The 20,641-nt window shown below is 38.9% G+C and overlaps 1 protein-coding gene across 6 annotated transcripts in view; it reads right to left on the bottom strand.

Moving 5' to 3' along the window:
• Window positions 1–3,986: 3,986 nt before the first annotated feature.
• The window catches only part of adgrb3 (adhesion G protein-coupled receptor B3), a 139,460-nt gene continuing 122,805 nt past the window's right edge, over window positions 3,987–20,641 (bottom strand). For 4 of the 6 annotated variants that reach the window (XM_086092330.1, XM_086092328.1, XM_086092326.1 and 1 more), the window contains 8 exons: window positions 20,111–20,209; window positions 19,763–19,934; window positions 19,565–19,660; window positions 17,424–17,463; window positions 13,138–13,814; window positions 11,592–11,627; window positions 10,641–10,745; window positions 3,987–5,067 (listed from right to left, as the gene is read on the bottom strand). In XM_086092330.1, coding sequence (XP_085948456.1) covers window positions 4,879–5,067; window positions 10,641–10,745; window positions 11,592–11,627; window positions 13,138–13,814; window positions 17,424–17,463; window positions 19,565–19,660; window positions 19,763–19,934; window positions 20,111–20,209 — 1,414 coding nt within the window. In that variant the 3' untranslated portion in view covers window positions 3,987–4,878. The remainder of the gene's footprint in view (window positions 5,068–10,640; window positions 10,746–11,591; window positions 11,628–13,137; window positions 13,815–17,423; window positions 17,464–19,564; window positions 19,661–19,762; window positions 19,935–20,110; window positions 20,210–20,641) is intronic. The other 2 variants (XM_086092329.1, XM_086092327.1) reach the window with 1 other exon arrangement.

The following is a 20,641-nucleotide window of genomic DNA, read 5'->3' on the forward strand; positions in this document are numbered from 1 at the left end:
TGGTAATTTTCAGGATTTCTTTTTTTGTTTTTGGACATTTCATGGTTACTTTATGAACATTTTCTTTCCTGAACTAAATCAATTTTCCGCCTCCTTTTTTTCCCCCCCGCAATTTGTGGACATTTTCAGGATTTCTTCTTTAGCTTTTGGACATTTTATAGTTCCTTTTTAAACATATTATTTTCTGCCTTTCAATTTTTTGACATTTTTGGCAATTCCATGGACATTTAATGGTAATTTTGGCGGTCGTCCCTCGGTGTTGAGATGGTCGTTCAGTAACCAGAAGGTCGGCTGTTTGATCCCCGCTCTCCCCGAGTCATGTGTCGTCGTGTCTTTGGGCAAGGCACTTCACACACGTTGCCTCCACTCACACTGGTGTATGGAAGGTGCGAATGTTTGGTGGTGGTCGGCGGGGCCGTAGGTGCACACTGGCAGCCAAGCTCCCGTCAGTCTGCCCCAGGGCAGCTGTGGCTACTTAAGTAGCTTACCGCCACCACAGTGTGAATGTGTGAGCGCACGAATAATGCAACCACTGTGAAGCGTCTTTGAGTGTCCAAACAAGTATAATAAATCTATTACATTATTATTATTATTTACTTCCTTTCATCTTCCTTTTTGGACATTTTTATGATCACTTTTGGACATTTTTAGGTAATATTTCAAACTTTCATTTACCTTTTTGAGTTTTCATCTCTAATTTTCTGACAACTGACATTTTTCTGAATATTTAATTAGTATTTTTTTCTAATATAAATCATTAATTCATTTAAATACTTTGTCTAAAAAATTATTATTTTTTAAATTAATTTCTACAATATTAATACTAAAGAGCTTCTATGGCAGGTTGCAGACCCCTAAATTAATGTAATAACACCGGTCACCAGATTGACTAGTGCTTAAATTTGTTATAAGTATTTCCTGGTGGTAATTTATTGTATATTTAATTTTCAGTGAAATTGTAGTGTCCTGGTTTTTTATTTTGTAAATCTGGTCACCTTAGGAATCTCTCATTTGTGAACACGGCCTACCACTCGGATGTATTTAGAATTTTCTTGTTGTCATTTGTGTCACTTCTCCTCCGCGCAGGTGACTTTGATGTGGCGGCCCGTAGCCCGCCTGCGGCTTTTCCGCAGATTTGAACTCTCCTCAGGCCCGTTTGATGAAGCAACACTTTGCCTCAACGGTGCCTGTGGGAGAAGAGTGACGCATGAGGGATCAATGTGATTGTTTCATTCACACTCTGTGGGGCCTCTCTGTGATCATGCAGCCTGGAGAGGGGAGGGGGGGAGGTTGCCACTCACTCCTCGGGGGGGCTGTCAGCATCCACAGCTCTATTTAGCAACACGCAAACAACACGGCCAGCGTGTGGTCTCAAGGTCACGCCACCTTGAGTCAGCACTATTAAACACACGTCTCTGCAATCATCTTCTTGCCCACTAAACTTTTAAATTGTCGTGTACATAAGTGGGGTTTCCATCCAGCCATTTTTAATTAGAATTTTCAAGAAATGCGAAAATAAAACTGTACGTAAACACTAGTTATTTATGACGGCATATTAGGGCCACGTATAAATGTTTTTTTTAGAGGGTGGCAATATTCCGCAAAAAAACTCGCAAATTTGAGACTTTATAAAGTGGCAAATTTGAAAGTTTATAAAGTTGGAGATTCTGCGAGAAAAAAACTTAGTCTAATGTGAGGATTCGTTAGTGGTTAATGGCACACTGTTTATAAAATGAAAACGCAGGATGGAGACGGATTCATTATTAATTTAAACTTTACTCGTCATACACGGCAGCTAGAGCGACAAAACTTCCTGATCCCCTATCAGCTGACTAAACACTAACCAATCAGAAGCTAGCATGCTTAAGGTAAATGCAAGTGAATGACGGAGAGCAGCAGATTCGACACATCAACTTAGCTAAAAAATATCAAAATGTATGAATATGTAAATCATAATTCTGGAAGTATAAATATACAAGTAAATATTTATTTTAACAAATTAACTTAAATGCTTGATCCTTAGGGTGTGGACCTTCACAAAGCGAGGTGCCTTTGTCGCTGGCAGTACCCAACGCTTCAACGTGCGAATGCTTAACATGTTTTGGTTAAAGCCATTACTATTTCCTTATTTGAAAAACCGAACAAAAAGTATTGGCACAAACATCCGATACGCTACGTGTATTTCTCGTAAATTTCTGTGTGTTTTTTTTCTCGCAAATTTGCTACTTTCTAAACTAAAATAACGTTGTTTTTTTTCGGAATATTGCCCCCGCCCTCAATTTTTTTTTAAATATATTTATACGAGGCACTAATACGGCATCGTAGAAATTCGACATCCATTCAAGGGCCCAAAATTCGGCCAAAAGTTTTTATGCTTCTAGGGGGGTGGATTTTGAAGCGTGACCGGATTATGCCACGGAGGAGGCGGGACTTCCGACTTCCGGGTTTTCACCCATCAACTTTGTTTCCGTTTCCGGTTTGTGACGTGTGGGCCGCGTCCCAGTATTTGCGCTTCCGCCTTTGTGCCCTTCAATTGCGAGTGTGTAATGTGTGTCTCAGTGTCCGAAGCATTTTAGATAGCCGAGACGCCCTCCTGCGGTTGGGGGGCGCAGGGGTGGGGGTGTGAGTGTTGGAACGTGACCAGCAGTGGCCGAAGACGGCGCTGATGTGTAAAACCCGGAAGTCGGAAATCCGTGGCATCTACCCCATTACGCTACGTTGCACTCGCCGTTCGGTGGCGCTGCGCTACAACTTTAGTGTTCAAATGGGGGGTCACGGGTTCCGGTGGTGACTAAGGCAACAAAAGCCGTCTTCGTTAAAACAGCGAAATATACTAAAAAAATACAAATAATACTACGTAACGTTAGTTTGAGTTAAGACTATGGTTATGCTTAGTGTTATAGATACGTTAAGCCTTAGTTAAAAAAATTTTTTTATTAAAAAGACGGAATTGGAGGTCACGTGTTTTCGGTAGCGCTCCACTCGCCCATGGTCTGCAGCTAGACCCTTCTCTCGCACTCGCACGGCAGTCGCTTCCTGTTCTTCTTCTTCTTCTTTTAAATTACTGATGGATCACGTCTTTATGGTGTATACCGCCATCTACAGCAGCGGAGTCCCCTCTCGATATTCGCAAAAGAAGAACAGATGGAAACGGGCTTGTTCGTCCGTTTTGCGCATTTTCAGTAAATTCGCTTTAAAGAATTCGAAACAATTGGATGGAAACCCCGCTTAGGATGGTTTAGCAACTGCGTAAGTTACAACTTTGTAACTAAATTGTGCAGTGATGCGGGTATACATAACTCCTCCAATTGTTCTTTCTACATTTTCTGACATTAAAATGAGTATGAAAGGAGGTCCCTGAAGTTTAGTTTGAGACCTTCAGACAGTTCATGTGATGACAAGTGAACATTGTTGATTATAAAAGATGCTATTCCGCTCCTTATGTTGCATCTTCTTCTTGGTCTTCAGTCACGCCACAGACACGTTTTCTCTTTTTTGTTGCTGCAGTGCACGCAGAAGGCCGCCCACCCGCACACAAAACTGATAACCTCATCCCGTTCGTGCTCCGTCTCACCCGTGCGTTAAAAGTTTAAAAGTGGAAGCTTGTGGTGATAAAGAAGCCCACTCACCTTCTGAATGTGTTCCACTCCAAATGGAAATAAAACATCCGATGGAGGGATGAACTTATTAAACACATCAGTAAACTTTACAGTACAAACTATCAACAGGAAGGAGTGACAATAAACTGAGCTGAAAGTCAAACTGACTTGAATACTAATCGTTTGGTCTAATCTGTTAAAGTCACTGGTGTCAAACTCAAGGCCCGGGGACCAGATCTGGCCCACCATGTCGTTTTGTGTGGCCCGCAAAAGCAAATCAAGCATATCAACCTCCATGCTTGCTAAAATTTGTACCAAAAATACAAATTGTCATCTTAAACAGTGCAAGTAGAATGCCAAGCAAAGAAAGTTGACACCACATCCGAATCAGTACGAACATATTTCATCTTTTATTTACATTCCTTTTCAAATGTTAACATTTTCGCTATAACTTTTGATCAGGTTGGCATTATTTAGTTTTCTCCTCATTAAAATAAATTGGCACAATTAAAACATATGTAGACAAAAGTTTATTTACACCATACAACATTTTGTTTTGTTTTTTGTTTTTTAAATATTTTATACAGGGCTGCAGATGGGAGAGCTTGCCGGGGATCCTTCAAGCGGGTTCCGCAGTATTAAAGTTGTGAAATATATTATTTATATAAAAGTGAGTATTATCTTTATTGCATTGAAAGCAATGAAGAATGTAGCCAGACAAACATTCATTTTAATATGACACAAAAGATACTCTTTGCCTCCCATGTTTCATACTAGAAAGTAAAAAGTGTCGCAATGGCCAAACGGACTGTTATAAACGTTTTAAAAACCTGCATAAATATATACATTGTGCTCCTGGGCCTAGTAGCAACCAGACCCAATGAAGCTGGGACCACATGGCGTGTCGTTTGCTCTGAGGTTTCTTCTTGACATTGTATTTTTTTTTTCCCCTTTCTCGCCAATTCCTTGAAAAGATAATTTGAAACACGTGATGGTAGATATTGTACACCAGGCTGCCCCGCACTAAGTACACTAGTGAGAATACAAAAAAGTAACACTGATGGTTTTCCTTATCCTTTTTTCCCCCCAATGTTCCTCTCTCGCTTTCTCTCTCATCAGTCTTGTATTGGCACATAAAGTCCCTGCCATGCTCCGATTATCCTGACATGAATGCCAAGGCTGTTAGAAAAGTCTGTCGCTTTATTCAGTGCAAAATACATCACTTCTTCTTCCTCGTCTTCTCCTCCGTCCCGAGTTAGCATTTTCTTCTTCTTCACCTTTAGACCTCTGTTTGGAAATCCCCCTCTTGGACGTCCAAGGGGAGGTTGACACACTTTTCCCACTCGGCGGGCGTCATTTCCAGTGAGTCCTTGGCGCTAGAGTCTAGTACATTCATAGTGGCGTAATTCTGGTACTCGCACGCCGGGTTGTAGCTCTCCCACGGGTTCTTGTTTGGCATTGCCTTGTCCTGTGAACACGGCCACGTTAGTCAGCACCACATTCTTATGACATGGACTTTTATAACCACGATACTACGCAGTGATCCCCCCTAATAGCCATATCCATCTGCAATAGGTGAAAATTCCAATATAGCGGCACCTACTCTATGATTCTTGATTCTCCTTAGTGTGGTGTGCTGCAATAGACAAGACATTATACTAGAGTATATACAATGGATATAAAAAGTTTGCATATCTCCAGTTCAAATGATAGAATTTCAAAATGTTCCCACCAATATTAACTCAAAATGAAATATTTTCAGGAGGGGAAGTAATGGTTGCATAAGTTAACTCAAAATTAAATATTTTCAGGAGGGGAAGTAATGGTTGCATAAGTGTGCACACCCTCTTACAACCGGCAATGTGGCTGTTCAAAATGAAACAATCACAACCACATGATCTCCGTTGTATATTTTCTCTTCCCGTCTCAAAAATATTGTACACTCTAAAAACAGTTGGGTCACAAATAAGAGTCACAAAAAAGGGAACGACCCAACATCCTGGGTCAAAGTTGAGTCAACTGAAAAAACAACCCAATAATGGGGGGGGTTGTTTGAGACAGACCTAACATTTTTGGTTATTCATTTGAATCAAAAATTTGAGTCGAATGAATAATCCACAATTGGGATTTTTGTGTGCGCAGTTGGGTTAAAAATAACCCAATTTAAATAAAAAAATAAATATATATATATATATATATAAAAGACGATGAGTTAGACTTGGGTCAGTTTGAACCAATTTTTTGGGGGTTATGTTATGGTTTATGTACCGCCCCCCAAGAAAAAAAACAACCCCAAAAAACTGAAAACAAAAACAAAAATAAGTCAAATAATTTACCCAAGTAGAGGGTTGGACAAGTTTTTGACCCAAATTGGATTTTCAACCCAACTGTATTTCGAGCGTCATTTTGACAACAAAAAACAAATTTTTAGGTTGCTTTTAACAAAACAACCCAACTTTTGTGCTTGCTTTCTGGGTGATTTCTTTAACTCGTTATTTATTTACCCCAACTTTTTGGTTTAAATGATTAACCCAAAAAGTTGGGTCTGTCCCAAACAACCCGCCAATATTGGGCTGGTTTTTCAGTTGACTCAACTTTAACCCAAGTTTGGTTTTAAATAGAGAACCCTGGACGTTGGGTTAACCCGTTATTCATTTAACCCAATTTTTCTGTTTAAATGATTAACCTAAAAAGTTGGGTTGGTGTTCCCTTTTTGACTCAAGGATAAAGGTTACGCAGGGTTTTTTCTGTGTACAAAATTCAGAGGCGGCCACCTCCACCTACAGTAATTTCTGGACTATAAGCCGCTACTTTTTTTCACTTGCATTCGACCCTGCGGCTAATATAAAGGTGCGGCTTATCCATCAGATCACAAGGGGTGCACTATAAAAGAAGCGCAAGAGCGTCAGGCAGAGCAAAACAAACCAAGTGAGCCCAAATACAGTAGGAGAGACAGAACGAGAGCGAGACAATTTGCGCCCTCATTATGGAAAAGAAAGCAGCGGGAACCCGGTGCGATAACATTAAAACACCTGCGGCTTACAGTCGGGGGTGGCTTATATGTGTAACCAACTCGAGTATTCCCCAAATGTAGCTAGCGTGGCTTATAGTCAGGTGCGCCTTGTAGTCCAGAAATTACTGTCATTTGCTTGCCACCTCTAGCCTGAGCCACTGATATCGCTCATAGCCCTGTGTTGATTGAGCAGGAACGCATTTTAACTGCAATTGCAGTGTTGCGCCATTATGGAGGAGCTATATCAACAGCAGTGCACCGGAAAGACTTGAAGCAACAATCGAAGAAGAAACAGCTTTCTTTTTTGTCTTAAAAACAAAACAAAACAGATCATGGAGCAACCGTTGCACACGCCCATTTCTTGGTTGTGAGGCAGAGGTGGTGCGCTCCAAGTTTTAAAATGATTTATCTAGTTGTACAAAAACCTGGCATTTGAACAGGGGTGTGTAGACTTTTGAAATCCACTGTATGCTCTCTATGTGAGTCATTTGTCTTGGTGCATTCACAGATAAATATAATAAATAAATGCAAATAAGAAGGAGGCGCCACTCGCAGGCTGAGAATATGAAATGGAAAGTCATTTCTGAGAGAAACGCCGCAGTAGATTCATTGGTAGTGGAAGGGGGAGTTGAAAAAAAAAAGGAGGGAGGCGGGTTTTGTGTGCTGATCTTCTATAGGTTTGTGTTTGCACTACTAAGAAGGAAAGGGAGTTATAATAAGAAGATATTAACAAGATGTGGCCTAATGAAAAGGGGCTATGTAAATCTAAATGATTATCAATGATGATTATATTTTTGTTATAGAATATTTTCATAGATTATTATTTAGAGAAAGTCACATTAAATTAACCTGTAAAGGTTAATAAGTATTTTAGGTTCATCCCGCATTTTCAGCCGTAACACAAATATCCCGACATGATTGTGAGTGGTGCACATTATAAGTCACAGCTCTGCAAAGTCTATTTAGAAGCCCACACAATCTTCTATTTAATGGTCTATGCACCTCAGATGCTGTATTTTTGATTTAGCGCTGCGTCTTTGTAGACGCGTGTGTATATCAATTGCCTTGCTGTGATTTAGACGTCTGGCTTGCACTGCCAGCCTATATCTGATCCGTGCGATATGAATCGACACATATCTGATTCAAATCAGATTTTTATCCATCTGTATTAGAAGCTTTATTCGGAGTTTTATGATTGTGGTAAAGTGGTGCCATTCATACTGCTTTGGTAGTCATTTTCTGAGTTTATGTAGGCACGATGACAGAGGCATGAACAGCTTTTCAAAACGACAAAACTGAAGTTTCTCCTGCCAAATGTAAATCTTTTGAGACCAAATTTAAGATCTCTCTTTTGCTGAAGATGACCACACGGAATGAGAAACAGTAGTTCAATCGTATAAATTATTATTATTATATTTTTTGACAATTTTTTGGTGGTACAGGTGGTTCGTGGATAATGACAAAGTTGTGTACCCATGGTGGCAACGTAACCCAAATTTGTATGTCAGAATATGCCGTACGTCATTAATCGATTCTAATGCAGTTGTAAAGTCATAATTACAAGAAATATTTGTTAAGTACGCGTCTAACTAAGCATACCTTCTTGATGATATACTGTATTCTTATACATACAGCTGCTTTATTGTGCACCGTTTATAACTTCAAAACCGTGTATGTCAGGATTGTCTTAAACTGCGGACCCTCTGTACTACATAAAAAATTATAAAAACACACTACCCTTCAAAAGTTTGGGGTCACTTATATAAATGTCCTTTTATTAGTAGTATTTTAAAAATAAAAGCACAAATGTCTAAAGCCTACTGTTTAAAACTTTGGGGTCACTTGGAAAGATGCTTACACACTGTTTTATCAATGAAGGTAACATTTATCCAAATAAAATCTAAATTTGTCAAGTTTTTTAAAGACCAAATATCATTGTGGTTTATTGTGTGTGATATTATTAAGACATTTATAATCTGCAGAGTGCCAGAATCGTTGTTTCCAGTGCATTACAAATGGCATTAATGTATATAATGAATAATTTGGACTCCGATATCGACCCCAGGGGGACACCGCAAGTAATATTCAAGAATGATGAGCAGTGATTGTCAATCAGCAAAAATTGCTTCCGCATATCTAAATAACTTTTAATGTTGTAAAACAAAAATTAAAAATCAGGAATTTCTAAGTGACCTCCAAACATTTAAACAGCAATGTATGTTTACATTTGTCAGTGATAGAATGCAAATTGAATCCAAATTTGGATTGGAATTTAAGTTTTTCAAAGACCAATTGTCACTGTAGTTTATTGTGTATGGCATTGTTAAGACCTTTGAACAAACCTTTAGGATTTTAATAGTAATGCACCGAATATTCGGCCACCGAAATTTTGGATGTTGTGGTGACGCAAGCAAAAAAAAAAAGCCCGCTGCAAGGAAGCGTCTGTTTGAATTAAACACCAAACACGGGAGTGAGTGTCCGCCTTGCTGCTCGCTGGCGTTTGCGAGTACCGGCAGCTTCATTGTGCACACCGGAGAAGGAGAGGGTCGCTTGGTAAACTGTCAAAAAAGAGAGCGCTGCCGAGTAGTGCACGACAGGTGAGCCACTCTTTCTCCAGCAGCGCCTTCCTTTTTTTCTTTGATGAGAGCCACTCGAGCGCTTCCACTTTTTCACTTGCATTCTGGTGGCCGTGTTAAATACATTAGCTAATGTTAGCACTATTGCTATCAACAGTTTTGAACAAGTAAACACTTACCACGATCACCGGTTGATTACAGATCTGTACAGAACGCCGTGTGTGACTTTGCAGTCCGTTCCCAAAGCTGATTGGCTGGTGCGAAGAAATGTATTTATTTTTAAATGTTGGGGAATATGTGAATGTTCCGATTTTAAGTGCGCCGCACCGTGTCCCTCTCCAAATACTAAAAACCGTACGCATCTGTGCCCGCAGGTGCGAACTATTGTACATTGACTATAAAGTGCAATTGCACCGCCAGAAAATGCTCAGTTGCTCACCCCGTGTTTGGTGTTTAATGTACCATTCGCCAACATGTCTCTGATGTCTCAATTTTGATTGTGCTTTGTTAAAATGCCGTGTTAAATAGGCCTAAATATTTTACAATAATATTATAATTTTAATTAATTATAATAAATCCAATGATAATAAAAAATTTGCATAAATATTTTTTCAGTTTTCGGTTTTGGCCCCAAAAATTCATTTCGGTGCATCCCTAGATTTTAAACAAAGTTGTTATTTTTGAAACTAATTCGCAGACACCCTGCTTTGAAAAGCCGTCTGACAAGAATTGCGTACATCACACCAGACATCATTCATCAAATGATTTCAAGCTGAGCGAGCAAGCGCATACAGTTATACATCCCTCTGGCTCGATAGCTTCTGCGTAAAAGGCAAAGGCGGATTAATGTCAGATCGTCTATTACAGCTCTCATGCGGCTATTTTGTCGGCTCTCGGTGTCAAAAAGGCAACTGACATGACAAATATCCCGAGTGAGTCACATGGGAGAAATAAAATGGGAATTATGTCATTGTGTAAAATAAATGCAGCCTTAGAAGAACAGCACACTTCAGGTCAGGTAGGGATGCTGATAGATTATATAATCTGCCATGCATTTATGGTTTAAAAAAAAAAAGATGGCGTTGCTAAGTAGATAAATGTGTATGTAAATCAAAGTGCATTCATGGCCTTGCATTGGAATGGATGCACTCTCGACAGCAGCTACATTAGCAAACATCTTTCTTCCCTCTGACTGGCCTGGTGGAGAAAATGCATCTATTCTTAAAAAAGAACGGGGGGGGGGGGGGGGGGGGGCAGGTTATCACCCGAATAACCCCCCCTGCACCCCATGGCCAGCTGCTGGCGCTGTATAAATGAACAACCTGTTCTACATAACCTCTCATTAGCACAATCACACACACGTAGCCTGCGCTGCACATCTAAATCAACTACAGCTGGATCTGAATGTAGCTGAGATCCACCCCCCACCCCCACTGGTTTCCTGTTACTCACCATGCTCCCCATATTTGGTATGTCTCGAAATCGGTCCAGGGTTTGAAATTTCTGATTCAGTTCCTGGAACAGCTCCATGTGTCTTTTCCTGGTGTGCATGACTTTCTGCAATGGCAAGGGTTTTTGCTTTGGTATTGACAGCCAATAATGCAAATGCATCTTGTCTCCACCCACTCGCACTCTGATCAATGTGTTAGTCTCAAAGTAGTTTGCTTGTAGGCCAGCTTTCAAACAGATCTGCTCGGGTTTGCATATATATATATACTGTAAGGTACCGCCAAAATAAAGGAAACATTGGGATGATTTGTAAGAGGACGGTAGTTGTACTTAATTCAAAATGGCAGGAGTAACCGAATCTAACTTAATTCTTTTGTGACAAATTGCCTCATTTAACGTTTTGTTGGCATAAGAGAAACCCTTATAATACAATCTTGGCCCAGGGCTTCCATTTAAAGGGGTTGCTGTGAGTCTACTTTAACGCAAAAATGCTCCCTATGCCAGAAACACTGCCAGAAGCTTTCATTCTGTTTCCTTTACTTTGAAAGGGTGCACTATATATTTATATATATATGCAGTAAATCCTGATTTGGCAATGCAAAGGAATGCGAAAACCTGCCAAAAGAGGGGTGGAAGACTAGTGGTTCAAATCAGACATGAAATGTGCAAATGGCTTTAAAAGCATATCATTTCAAAATCAGCGCAGAGGCGATGGATGGAGGAGATGGAGGACAAAATGTTGATGAGAACGCTCGTCCTGTTTGTCAGTTGACAGCCTTGCTTTTACCTTAACTGCATAGCGGGACAATAAATCTTGTAAACTCCAATAAGCTTAAGAGGCCCAACAAGTTCGAGTAAATCAAATGACAAACACAAGGATGGCTTTACTCTGTATATTAAAAAAGAAAAAAGAAAAAAAGACAAGTAGATGGGAAGGAACATGTTTTGACATACCTCAAAGTCCAGATCAGAATATCGTGATTTTCTTCTCTGTAAAGAAAAGAAAAAGAATGTAAATGCATATGAGGTTAAGATAAATATTTTTTTAATGGCATAAAACATAACAAAAGAGAATGTAAAGTAATAAACTGCTTTTGTAGCACAATGCCTATTGCTTGATATGAGGAGCTGGAGGCAGAACGTCTAAAAGACTGCAAGTCAAAGAGTTTAGTAAATAATAAACAAAAAAACTTGCGAACCATATGGATAAAACACAAAAACAAAAAACAAGACGTGTGCACTTTTACACAAAGAAGCTTTATACTTTCACTTAAGCGAAAATGTCATTCACGCAGTCAAATGTTGTTGTTGCCCCTCATCACAATAAATGTGTCTTGACAGCTGGAATGTGCAGACTTTTATTTTGTAAGTGTTGCGGGAAGTGGTAAAATGAAATCGTCACAACGTGTCTTCCAAACGATGCACAATGCACGGCCGCTGTGAAAAGCAATTCGCCGACACTTGTGTTCCACCAAGAACCAATCGAAACATAAGTCAAGCTTAAACGCACTCATTAAAATTGCCATGCTAACAAACTATCTATCAAAAAGTTCACAGCTGCATTTGTTGTCATTCCAAATGCAACAGCACGGCTGTGTTTCTCTAACGTCTGTGTTAAGGACTGTCTTTTGTTCTAGTAGTTGGAAATGTGACACCAGCATTTGCTAGAGCTCAAAATGTGTTAAAATCTGTCAATATGGAGTAATGGGAGACATATATTCACGAAAATCACTGAAAACACCAGATATTTGAATTTTTTCTTTGTTTAATATTGCGGTAGAATATCTTTGTACAAGGTTTTGCAGAAGATGTATGAAACAATCGAACCTACTGTAATATGCCACTTGCTAAAATGCTTGCTAATCAAGTGAGGTTGCATTGAGGCTGTTAATATTTTTTTTTATTTCTTGAATGAATGCCTTGTTTTTGATACCAGAAATGCTAAGTTTAAATTGAAACGTATATTATATGTATTTCTATGTTTGAAATTGCCCCACAGAAAATGTTTCTACATAAGGAAAGTTTGTGTGAATTTAAGAAATAAAAACTGTAGATTTTATTATTATTATTTTTTTTTTTAGAAAGGGAACAAATTGGTTGTTAATTATTAAGTAAAACATTTTATTTTATTTCTTGTATTTATAACTGCTCTTTAATCAAGTAAGAATATATTTTATCCAAATATTTATTATTTGAAAGAAATCAGGTCACCGGGATTAACCCTTAAAAAGAAAAACTGCTCCTCAATGTCACAAAGTTGCTCCTCAAATGATGTCATTGCTCAGCAAATATGCTCCTAAAAAAAGAAGTTGTTTGGAGCCTTGTATAGTGTTTATTCTAATGCTGATACATTTCTTGCTTGTGTTTGCATATTAAATTGCAATTGCAATATTGAAGGGGAAAATGCAATTATATTATATTTTAATAATGTTTATTATTATTATATTATTTCTCAAACTCATCCCACCCTATTCCGTGTTACTCAGTATTTAGAATGTACCTCTAAGGAGCTCATGGAGATGGTCGATCCCGTCTCACTCCTCGAGAGGCCAGCGCTCTCCTCCATCTCGGCAAGGAAGTTCTTGACGGCCGTGCGGGGTTCAAAGGGCAAGTTCTGCATCTGCTCGGGGGCGCTGGGGTACTGCTGCTCCAGGTTGACATTCATGTGGTCCACGCCCGAAGGGCTGATGTTGAAGTCGGGGCTCATCTTGTAATGCATCAGCCTCTCGTGCGGCAGCGTATCCATGGTGATGTTCATTTTGGTGTCCTCCTTTAAGTGCGCCGGCAGGGTAGCCGAACCCGACAGCGCCACCGCCGAGGCGCGGGGCATGACGATGTAGTCCGTCTCCATCATCTGACCCTGTTGCGGGTGGCCCTCCATGTCGTGGGCGCCCATGTTCTGGTCACTCTGGCGCATGGCGTCGTCGGTGCACAGGTAAACGGCGCGGCGCAGGTCGGAGTTGTCGCCGAGCGACTGCTCCTTTAGCTCGCCCATTCCCATGGACATGTGCAGCGCCGATGGCTGCTGGATGATCACTTTGGAGATGATGTTGCCGGGCAGCGTCGAGTAGTTGAGGCCTTCGGGAGCCTTCTCGTCCTCCTCGTCATTGAGGGATATGCGGGAAAGCGTGCCGGTGACGGTGGCGGCGCGACATGAGCCCATGTCCTTGTGGAGGGCTGCCAGGGAGGAATCACATGTTTGAAATCAGTGACACATGTCTGGCACGGCGTGCACATGATCATAATAGGATAATTCCAGTCAATATCATACAATTTGTAAAGGAAGTGAGTCAAGCGCGCTGACAGCCAAAAGAACAAAGACTGACCTTCATGACAGCTCATGCTTTTATCTTAGCAGAATGACACATTAAGCAAACTGCTTCATTCCATTTTCAAAAGGTACCTGTCACGCAATCAATTTTTTTCCCCAATTATTTTCACAGAATGAGGAAAAATAAGATTTAAAGCTTAGTTAAAAAAGAAAAAGTAACACGAGACAGCACAGCAAAATTAACTAATTCACTCCAAGTCATTTCCACTGAAGCAACCCCCTTCTCTCCTGGCTGTTTTACTGGATTTTTACTGTTTTTGCCAGGCCCACAGAATATTGTGTTCATGGAACCGACCAAAAGAAAGATTAGAGTCTCTTCTTTCATCAGGAAAAAAAGTATATTTGTATCACATTGCTGGTGAAAACACTGTCAAAAAGAGCTTGTTGCAACATGGCCCTGGCTGATCTCTTATACTCTGCTGCCATCTTCTAGCCGTTTTTTTGTAATAACTACCATTGTTTTAAGACACTTCTTCATGTCAGAAGCTGCATCAAATCCTTCTGTATACTCTTGCATTTAAAAAAAACAACATAAAAAATATGTAAATAAGTTTTTGGGAGTGAAGAACAAAGTATTAAAAAAACCCGTTTACACGTTTTTGGGTTTGAATGAGTTAAGTTGAATCCAATACGCATTTTTAGAGTTTAAATGTAACAAAATAATTACTAAGGATGGGAAAGTACTGATACCAGGTGTTGGTATTGGGCTGGTCTTATTTCAAGATATTCAGTAGTCGCAATGTCAGCTAATACTGCCTTTTTACGATCAGGCACTAGAAATGAGAAATTATTGGGTTCTTGCCATTAATTTCATTCAATTTGCAGGAAAAATATTGGGATATATCGGTGTTTCTTTAAAATTATCTGCCATTTTTTCTGGAAATTTGCTGTATTAAAAGTACTATTAGTATTGGTACTTGGTATTGGTGACTAATGTATATTCAAGAGTTGGGTACTCATTGGTATCGGTCGGGAAAAAAAGAACATCCTTAATAAGCACAATAAATCGTATTCTGATCTAGCAGCTATGAGTGTCAGAATGTTTTAATGAGATTGTTTTCATGTTACATTTATTATTATTAATTGCTACCAAAGGCATGATATTCTCTGGATCAAATCCAAACCAAACATGACTTCTCACCCTGCATACACATAGCAAGTTGACTTTAACAACCTTTAAGCTTGTTATGCCTTAAATACATTTCCATCAACGTTTACACTCGAGGCGACAGCGCAGAATGCGATTTCTGCGCTACTAATAATTGTAAAACTGTGAACACAGAGAGCAATCTGTGAAATGCACTGCGGTTTTACTATCGTCTGATTCTGGTCATGATTTATTCATGACACCTGACTGCTTTTGCTTTTTTCTGTCAGGTAGGTGCACTTAAGTCTGACAGGACTGCACCGTGTTGAGAGATGTGGGCCAAAAGACTTTCTGAGAACTCTGAGTAAGCGTGAGTTTTACAATTGAGTTGGGCTTAATCTTTTGGGATTTTTTTTTTTTAACAATTCTTAAAGCATACTCTTGTCAGTGGCTAAAAAGTACAAACTCTAAGGAAATATTACCTTTCCAGACCTAAATAGCATGAGGAACATTCTCCAAAGGAACAAGGTCCTATTTCTGATGATGTCACACATATTTATAGAAAGCCTAATGACAGCGCGCAATGCAGCACAAAAATCGGCTGTGGTTGAAATATACAGCAGTCTGTTTTCACTTAAAAAGTCCATATAAAAGGAGTAGCCAACAGCTCTTTTTATAGTGTTTTGTTCTCAGATTAAAGTCAGTGCTTTGGTAACTGTGAAAAACTCCTATGGGGATTGTTGGCTGTTATGCAACTGCAGCTATTTTTTACTGTATAACCTCTTTTTGGGGTTTTTAGTTGCAACTTGCAAGGAGAGGAGATTGTTGTTACAGTGCTCAACACAAATAAGTACACCCCAACAGATTTGTTACAGAAAAAAAACATTATTTTCAGAATCAAATTCAAGATTCAATGGCATACTATAATACAAAATACTCCCTCAAATGCGGGTCAGTGATTGCAAATTATGTGCAATGTAATAATCTAACACAGTGGTTCTCTACCCTTTTTCAGTACAAGTACCCCCAACCAGCACAAAGCATTTTTGGCTGAAACACATAAATGACTTAAAATAGTGTTGTGTCATCATTATCTGATTATTATTAGACTTTGGAACTTCATTTGTTTAGTGGTCTCTCTTGAACCATTTGAAAATAAAAGATATAACTAACTATAAGAAAAACATAATTACATTATTCTAAGTCAAGATTTGTGCACACAAAAATTAGCACAATTAAGTGCCCTCTTTTTAGGTCATAGTAAAGATATGTTCTCAAAAAGAAATCACTAACTTAATTTTAAATCAAGTTTTGAAATGATTGACAGGTGATGCTAGGTGACATAGGATGGTTGGGTCAAACCATTCTGTTTTGGGGAGACTCCGTTTTGTTAAGGACAATGAAGCTGAATAGCCCAATTAATCTAACTTACATTTTTCAGAAATATTTGGGTAATTTAATAATTATTTTTAAAGGATTTTTGCATAGATGCTACATTTATTTAAAAATCTTACGTACCCTCCTTTGAGAACCACTGATCTAGCATAACATTTTTAAATGTGGCAAACATAAGCACACAATTAAAAAAACACACACAAAATTGTAACCCTCCTGTTAGGTTTTTCAGGAACAGCAATAAGGTTCCCGGGTCAATGTGACCCAGGCTATATTTAATGCAAACACATCCTAATAAATATTATTAATCAATTCCATTGCAAATATTTCAAATAAACCATATTTACCAACTTAAGTTTCATCGTGAAATACTATTTTTAGTTCTCTAACTTTGAAATGGGTAAGTTTGACCCAGGTTGTTTAACGTTCCAAAAGCACTCTGATAATGGATTCATTATAGCTGATGATTAACAGTTTTCAATGCAAATTTGTCTGTCGATGAAACTGTTTATACTTTCACTCTTAAAATGGGTCAATTTGACCTGCAAAGTTTAACATTCCAAAACCAACACAATAAACATTGTTATAGCTTATTATTAACCTTTTTCATTCAACAAATGTCAAACTTAACCACTTTTCATAGTCGGTTGATGTGAAGTTTCTTAGCAACAAGAATAAATAAATATGTTCAATTAAATTGACCTGGTATAGGCTTATTGTTCCAAAAGCATCCAGACAAACATTCTTTAGCTGCTTATTAATTGTTCTAATTGCAAATATGTCAAAATGAACCGTTTATCATTTGATAGCAAAAAGCTAATATTTGTTCTTTAACTTGAAAGTGGGTCATTTTGACCCAACACATAACAGGAGGGTTAATTGACCAAATTGAAACTGCAGGTGTGTCTAACCATCATCAGCTTAACTTTTGAAAGGGAGTGTAACTTTCACATAAGTGTGTATGTGCTCTTACCTGACCGGCAGGCAATGTCTACGTCCTTCTCGAAATCCGTCTGCAAACAAGTCAAGTGATCACGTGATCAAAAATACATTTTTACATATAAACCCCTCTTAGTATTTTGCGAATATGTCAAACCAAAACATTATTAAATCACAATTTTTTTTTAAAGGCATACGTTTCAACATAGCATTTCTGGTGGCTCCTTTTCAAACCCGAATGAAATAGCCGGTGAGTGCATGATGATGCAAATGGGAACGGGAGGCATTTTGCACCTGCGGCAAATGACCGTATTGAACTAAGAGATCCATACGCCACTCTGCTTATGTGAAGACTATTTCCCTCAGAGGGGTATTAGAATACTAATGGCAGATCATTTCTCCGACATGCCGGTGGTATCGTGACGCTAGATGAAGAGACTGACATCCCAATTTCAAAGGTCGGGCCGAGAGCGATGCTCCATTATCCCACGAGAGGAAATGAGAGAGATGCGTGCCTGATGGGGAAGGGGTCAGTAATTTCAATCAAACAGAAATAAAGGGTTGAGTTTTAAGGGTCTAAGAGGAGCACTAATGTCATGTAGTATCTATTCTGAGTTAATTATGAGACAATAAAAAACAATGCACTGCTAAATGATGGCAAATATTGTTGAACCTCTTAGGTAGATAAACATCCTTTAAGGGATGCAGGTCGATTTCAGATCTAGAAGCAATATTACTGAAAAAATATATATTTTTTTATATTATTATATTATTAGCATTTCAACATTCTTAACAGTAAGTGTAAAAAGAAGGCAACAGCGAAAATATAAGTCTTAAATACAAAAGAACATAGGTGAGATTTGCAAGTTGTCTCATATGAGACCTCCTCCATTTATCATTATTGACTTATCCATTATGCACTGAGCTCGACAGCGATTCATGCCTAATTTGCATAAAGAGAACATGCTGACTCAGCAAGGTGGCACGTGTACATCATTATTGTCAACTTATGTTGACCATGCTATATTGTACTGAGCAGCCAGGACAGAACAGCACATTTATGGCTTTCTGAAATCGCAAACAAATTCAATTTGAAATTCAGTTTCAAGTGATGTCACATTTTGCCTCCTTGTTACCCTTCTGTGAAGGCATTACAAAAGCCACATCAAAAGGGGAAAACACTGTGTCGTTGACCCTTTAAAAGTTTCACAAGATTTGCTAAGGCTTCACAAGTATTGCTGCAGTCTTGCCTGACAACAACAGACAAGAGCAAAAGAAACACGACAGTTGCAATTTCCGGAGAAATTGTGTGCGAAGGTGGAATAAAAAAACATTGAAGCATTTCAAATCATTTGGAATGATTGCGATGCTTGTTAGGAATAAGCGGTTAAAAAAATGGATGGATGGATTTGGAATGATCCTGACTGACATGGAATGACATGAATATGTTGAAGTTGGGATGGTTTTAATCTGTCAATATATGTAGAAACCCAAGGTGACTATTTAAATATTTGTAATTGGAGGCTTTCAAAAATTTTGTGAATTTTATGAATGGGATCAAGAAATGAGATGGCTTGAATGATCTACACATATTGAAGTTGGAATAGTTTGAATTGGCACCAAAGTAATGTTGAATAACGTATGTATGTATGAGTATGTCCTAATGTGGCAACATTTTGGCATGTTGAAAATCTTAAGGGGAAATGAATAAGCAGAATGATAAAAATTTTAAATGGGCACTATCAGAATCTGTTATTTTCAATGTGGAAATGAAAATAAACGTTAAATAAGTTTTGGGAAAATTTGGGCCTCAATTTGAAAGATTTAGTATTTTTTTAGGTGAAAAATGTAGCATTAGGGGGAAAAAAAAATCCCCCATGGCGTGAATTTTGGGAATATGTTGAAATTGGAATGATGTGAATCGGATGAATTATGTGGAAGGAGAAGCACGTCAAAAAAGTTGGAGGATAAAAAAAAAATAAGGAACAACATGTCCTATCGTACGGCACGGACCAGTTCTTTTAATACCTTTAACAACTCTTGACAATTGAAAAGCAAAACAAGCAAAAGTAACATCCTAAACTGAATCAACCCCTGAGGCTTGGTGAAAATGAGACTATAGAAACATCAGTTCAGCTTAGGCTGTAATGATAAAAGCGGAGAAAACACACTTACCATTATCTGAGCGTGGCCATTAGGAAAGCCCCCTGTTGCATCACCACTGATTGCATCTTGGCAGTTTCTGAGTCGACATCTGAATGCATCTTGGACCTAACAACAAGAATTTTTTTCAATCATTCGGTCTACTTCTTGTCATTGAATTTGGATAAAATCAGGAAGATAAGGCATCTCCAAAATAAGAAATTGCGCTACCTCTCTCCGTAAAATACAATGCACCATCACGATAACAAAACCCTGCAGTGAGTCAAAGACTGCAAAGAGGATTTGAAAGAGGATGGAGCGCTTGTCCGTCATGGCAAGCACTGCGGACATCCAGGTCAAGGCCAGCAGAGGCAGGACGACGCAGGAGCTCCATAGGGACGCCCTGGGAAGAAATACGGCATATTACCGTCTGGTATTAGTAGCACAACTACAATTTTTTTTCTCTCTGCCGTGATCTGATTTATAGCGGTAACAGCAGTTGCCATGGCAGTGGCTCTGCATTAGCGAGGCGGACCTGCTGTATATGCAGCATTGTCTTATTGATTCACACTTACTTACATTGCATTGCTCGCTGTAGTCGCTGACAAAGCAGTCGTTGATACAACCCCGCATTTGGCGCACTTGAGAGTCAACCCTGTGTGCGGCTCACTCATCTGTCTGTAGGGCATAAGAGACAACGGCGTGACCAACAACGCTAACAAGCACAAACTGCGCATCGTTAAGTATTAGCAACGGCACACGCAGCCAGCGTGTGGGCGTAATATAGATTCATCTTGGACTTATTCTGCCAACAAAATATGCATTCATGTCGTTCCCGTAGGAAAGCTGACCTCGTTATGTCCCATGATTTGCTTTCGACAATATTTAAATAATCTCCAATTTATGTTTAAAGCAAATGTAAATATTGTTTTGTTTGCTCGGCAAATCCTCCTGTAATTGTAAAATGACAATTTACCTTCAAGCAACTGTCAAGAAATACAAATCTACAGCAGTAAACATGCATTTGCTGACAGAATACATACATACATTATGGATGCATGAATAAACTATTGAACAGCTCAAGAAAGATATGCCTTGTGATCTATCGGT

The sequence above is a fragment of the Leptonotus elevatus genome, chromosome 13 (genome assembly GCF_054856555.1).
Source record: "Leptonotus elevatus isolate MCC_2025b chromosome 13, RoL_Lele_1.0, whole genome shotgun sequence".
Classification (NCBI taxonomy): Eukaryota; Metazoa; Chordata; class Actinopteri; order Syngnathiformes; family Syngnathidae; genus Leptonotus; species Leptonotus elevatus.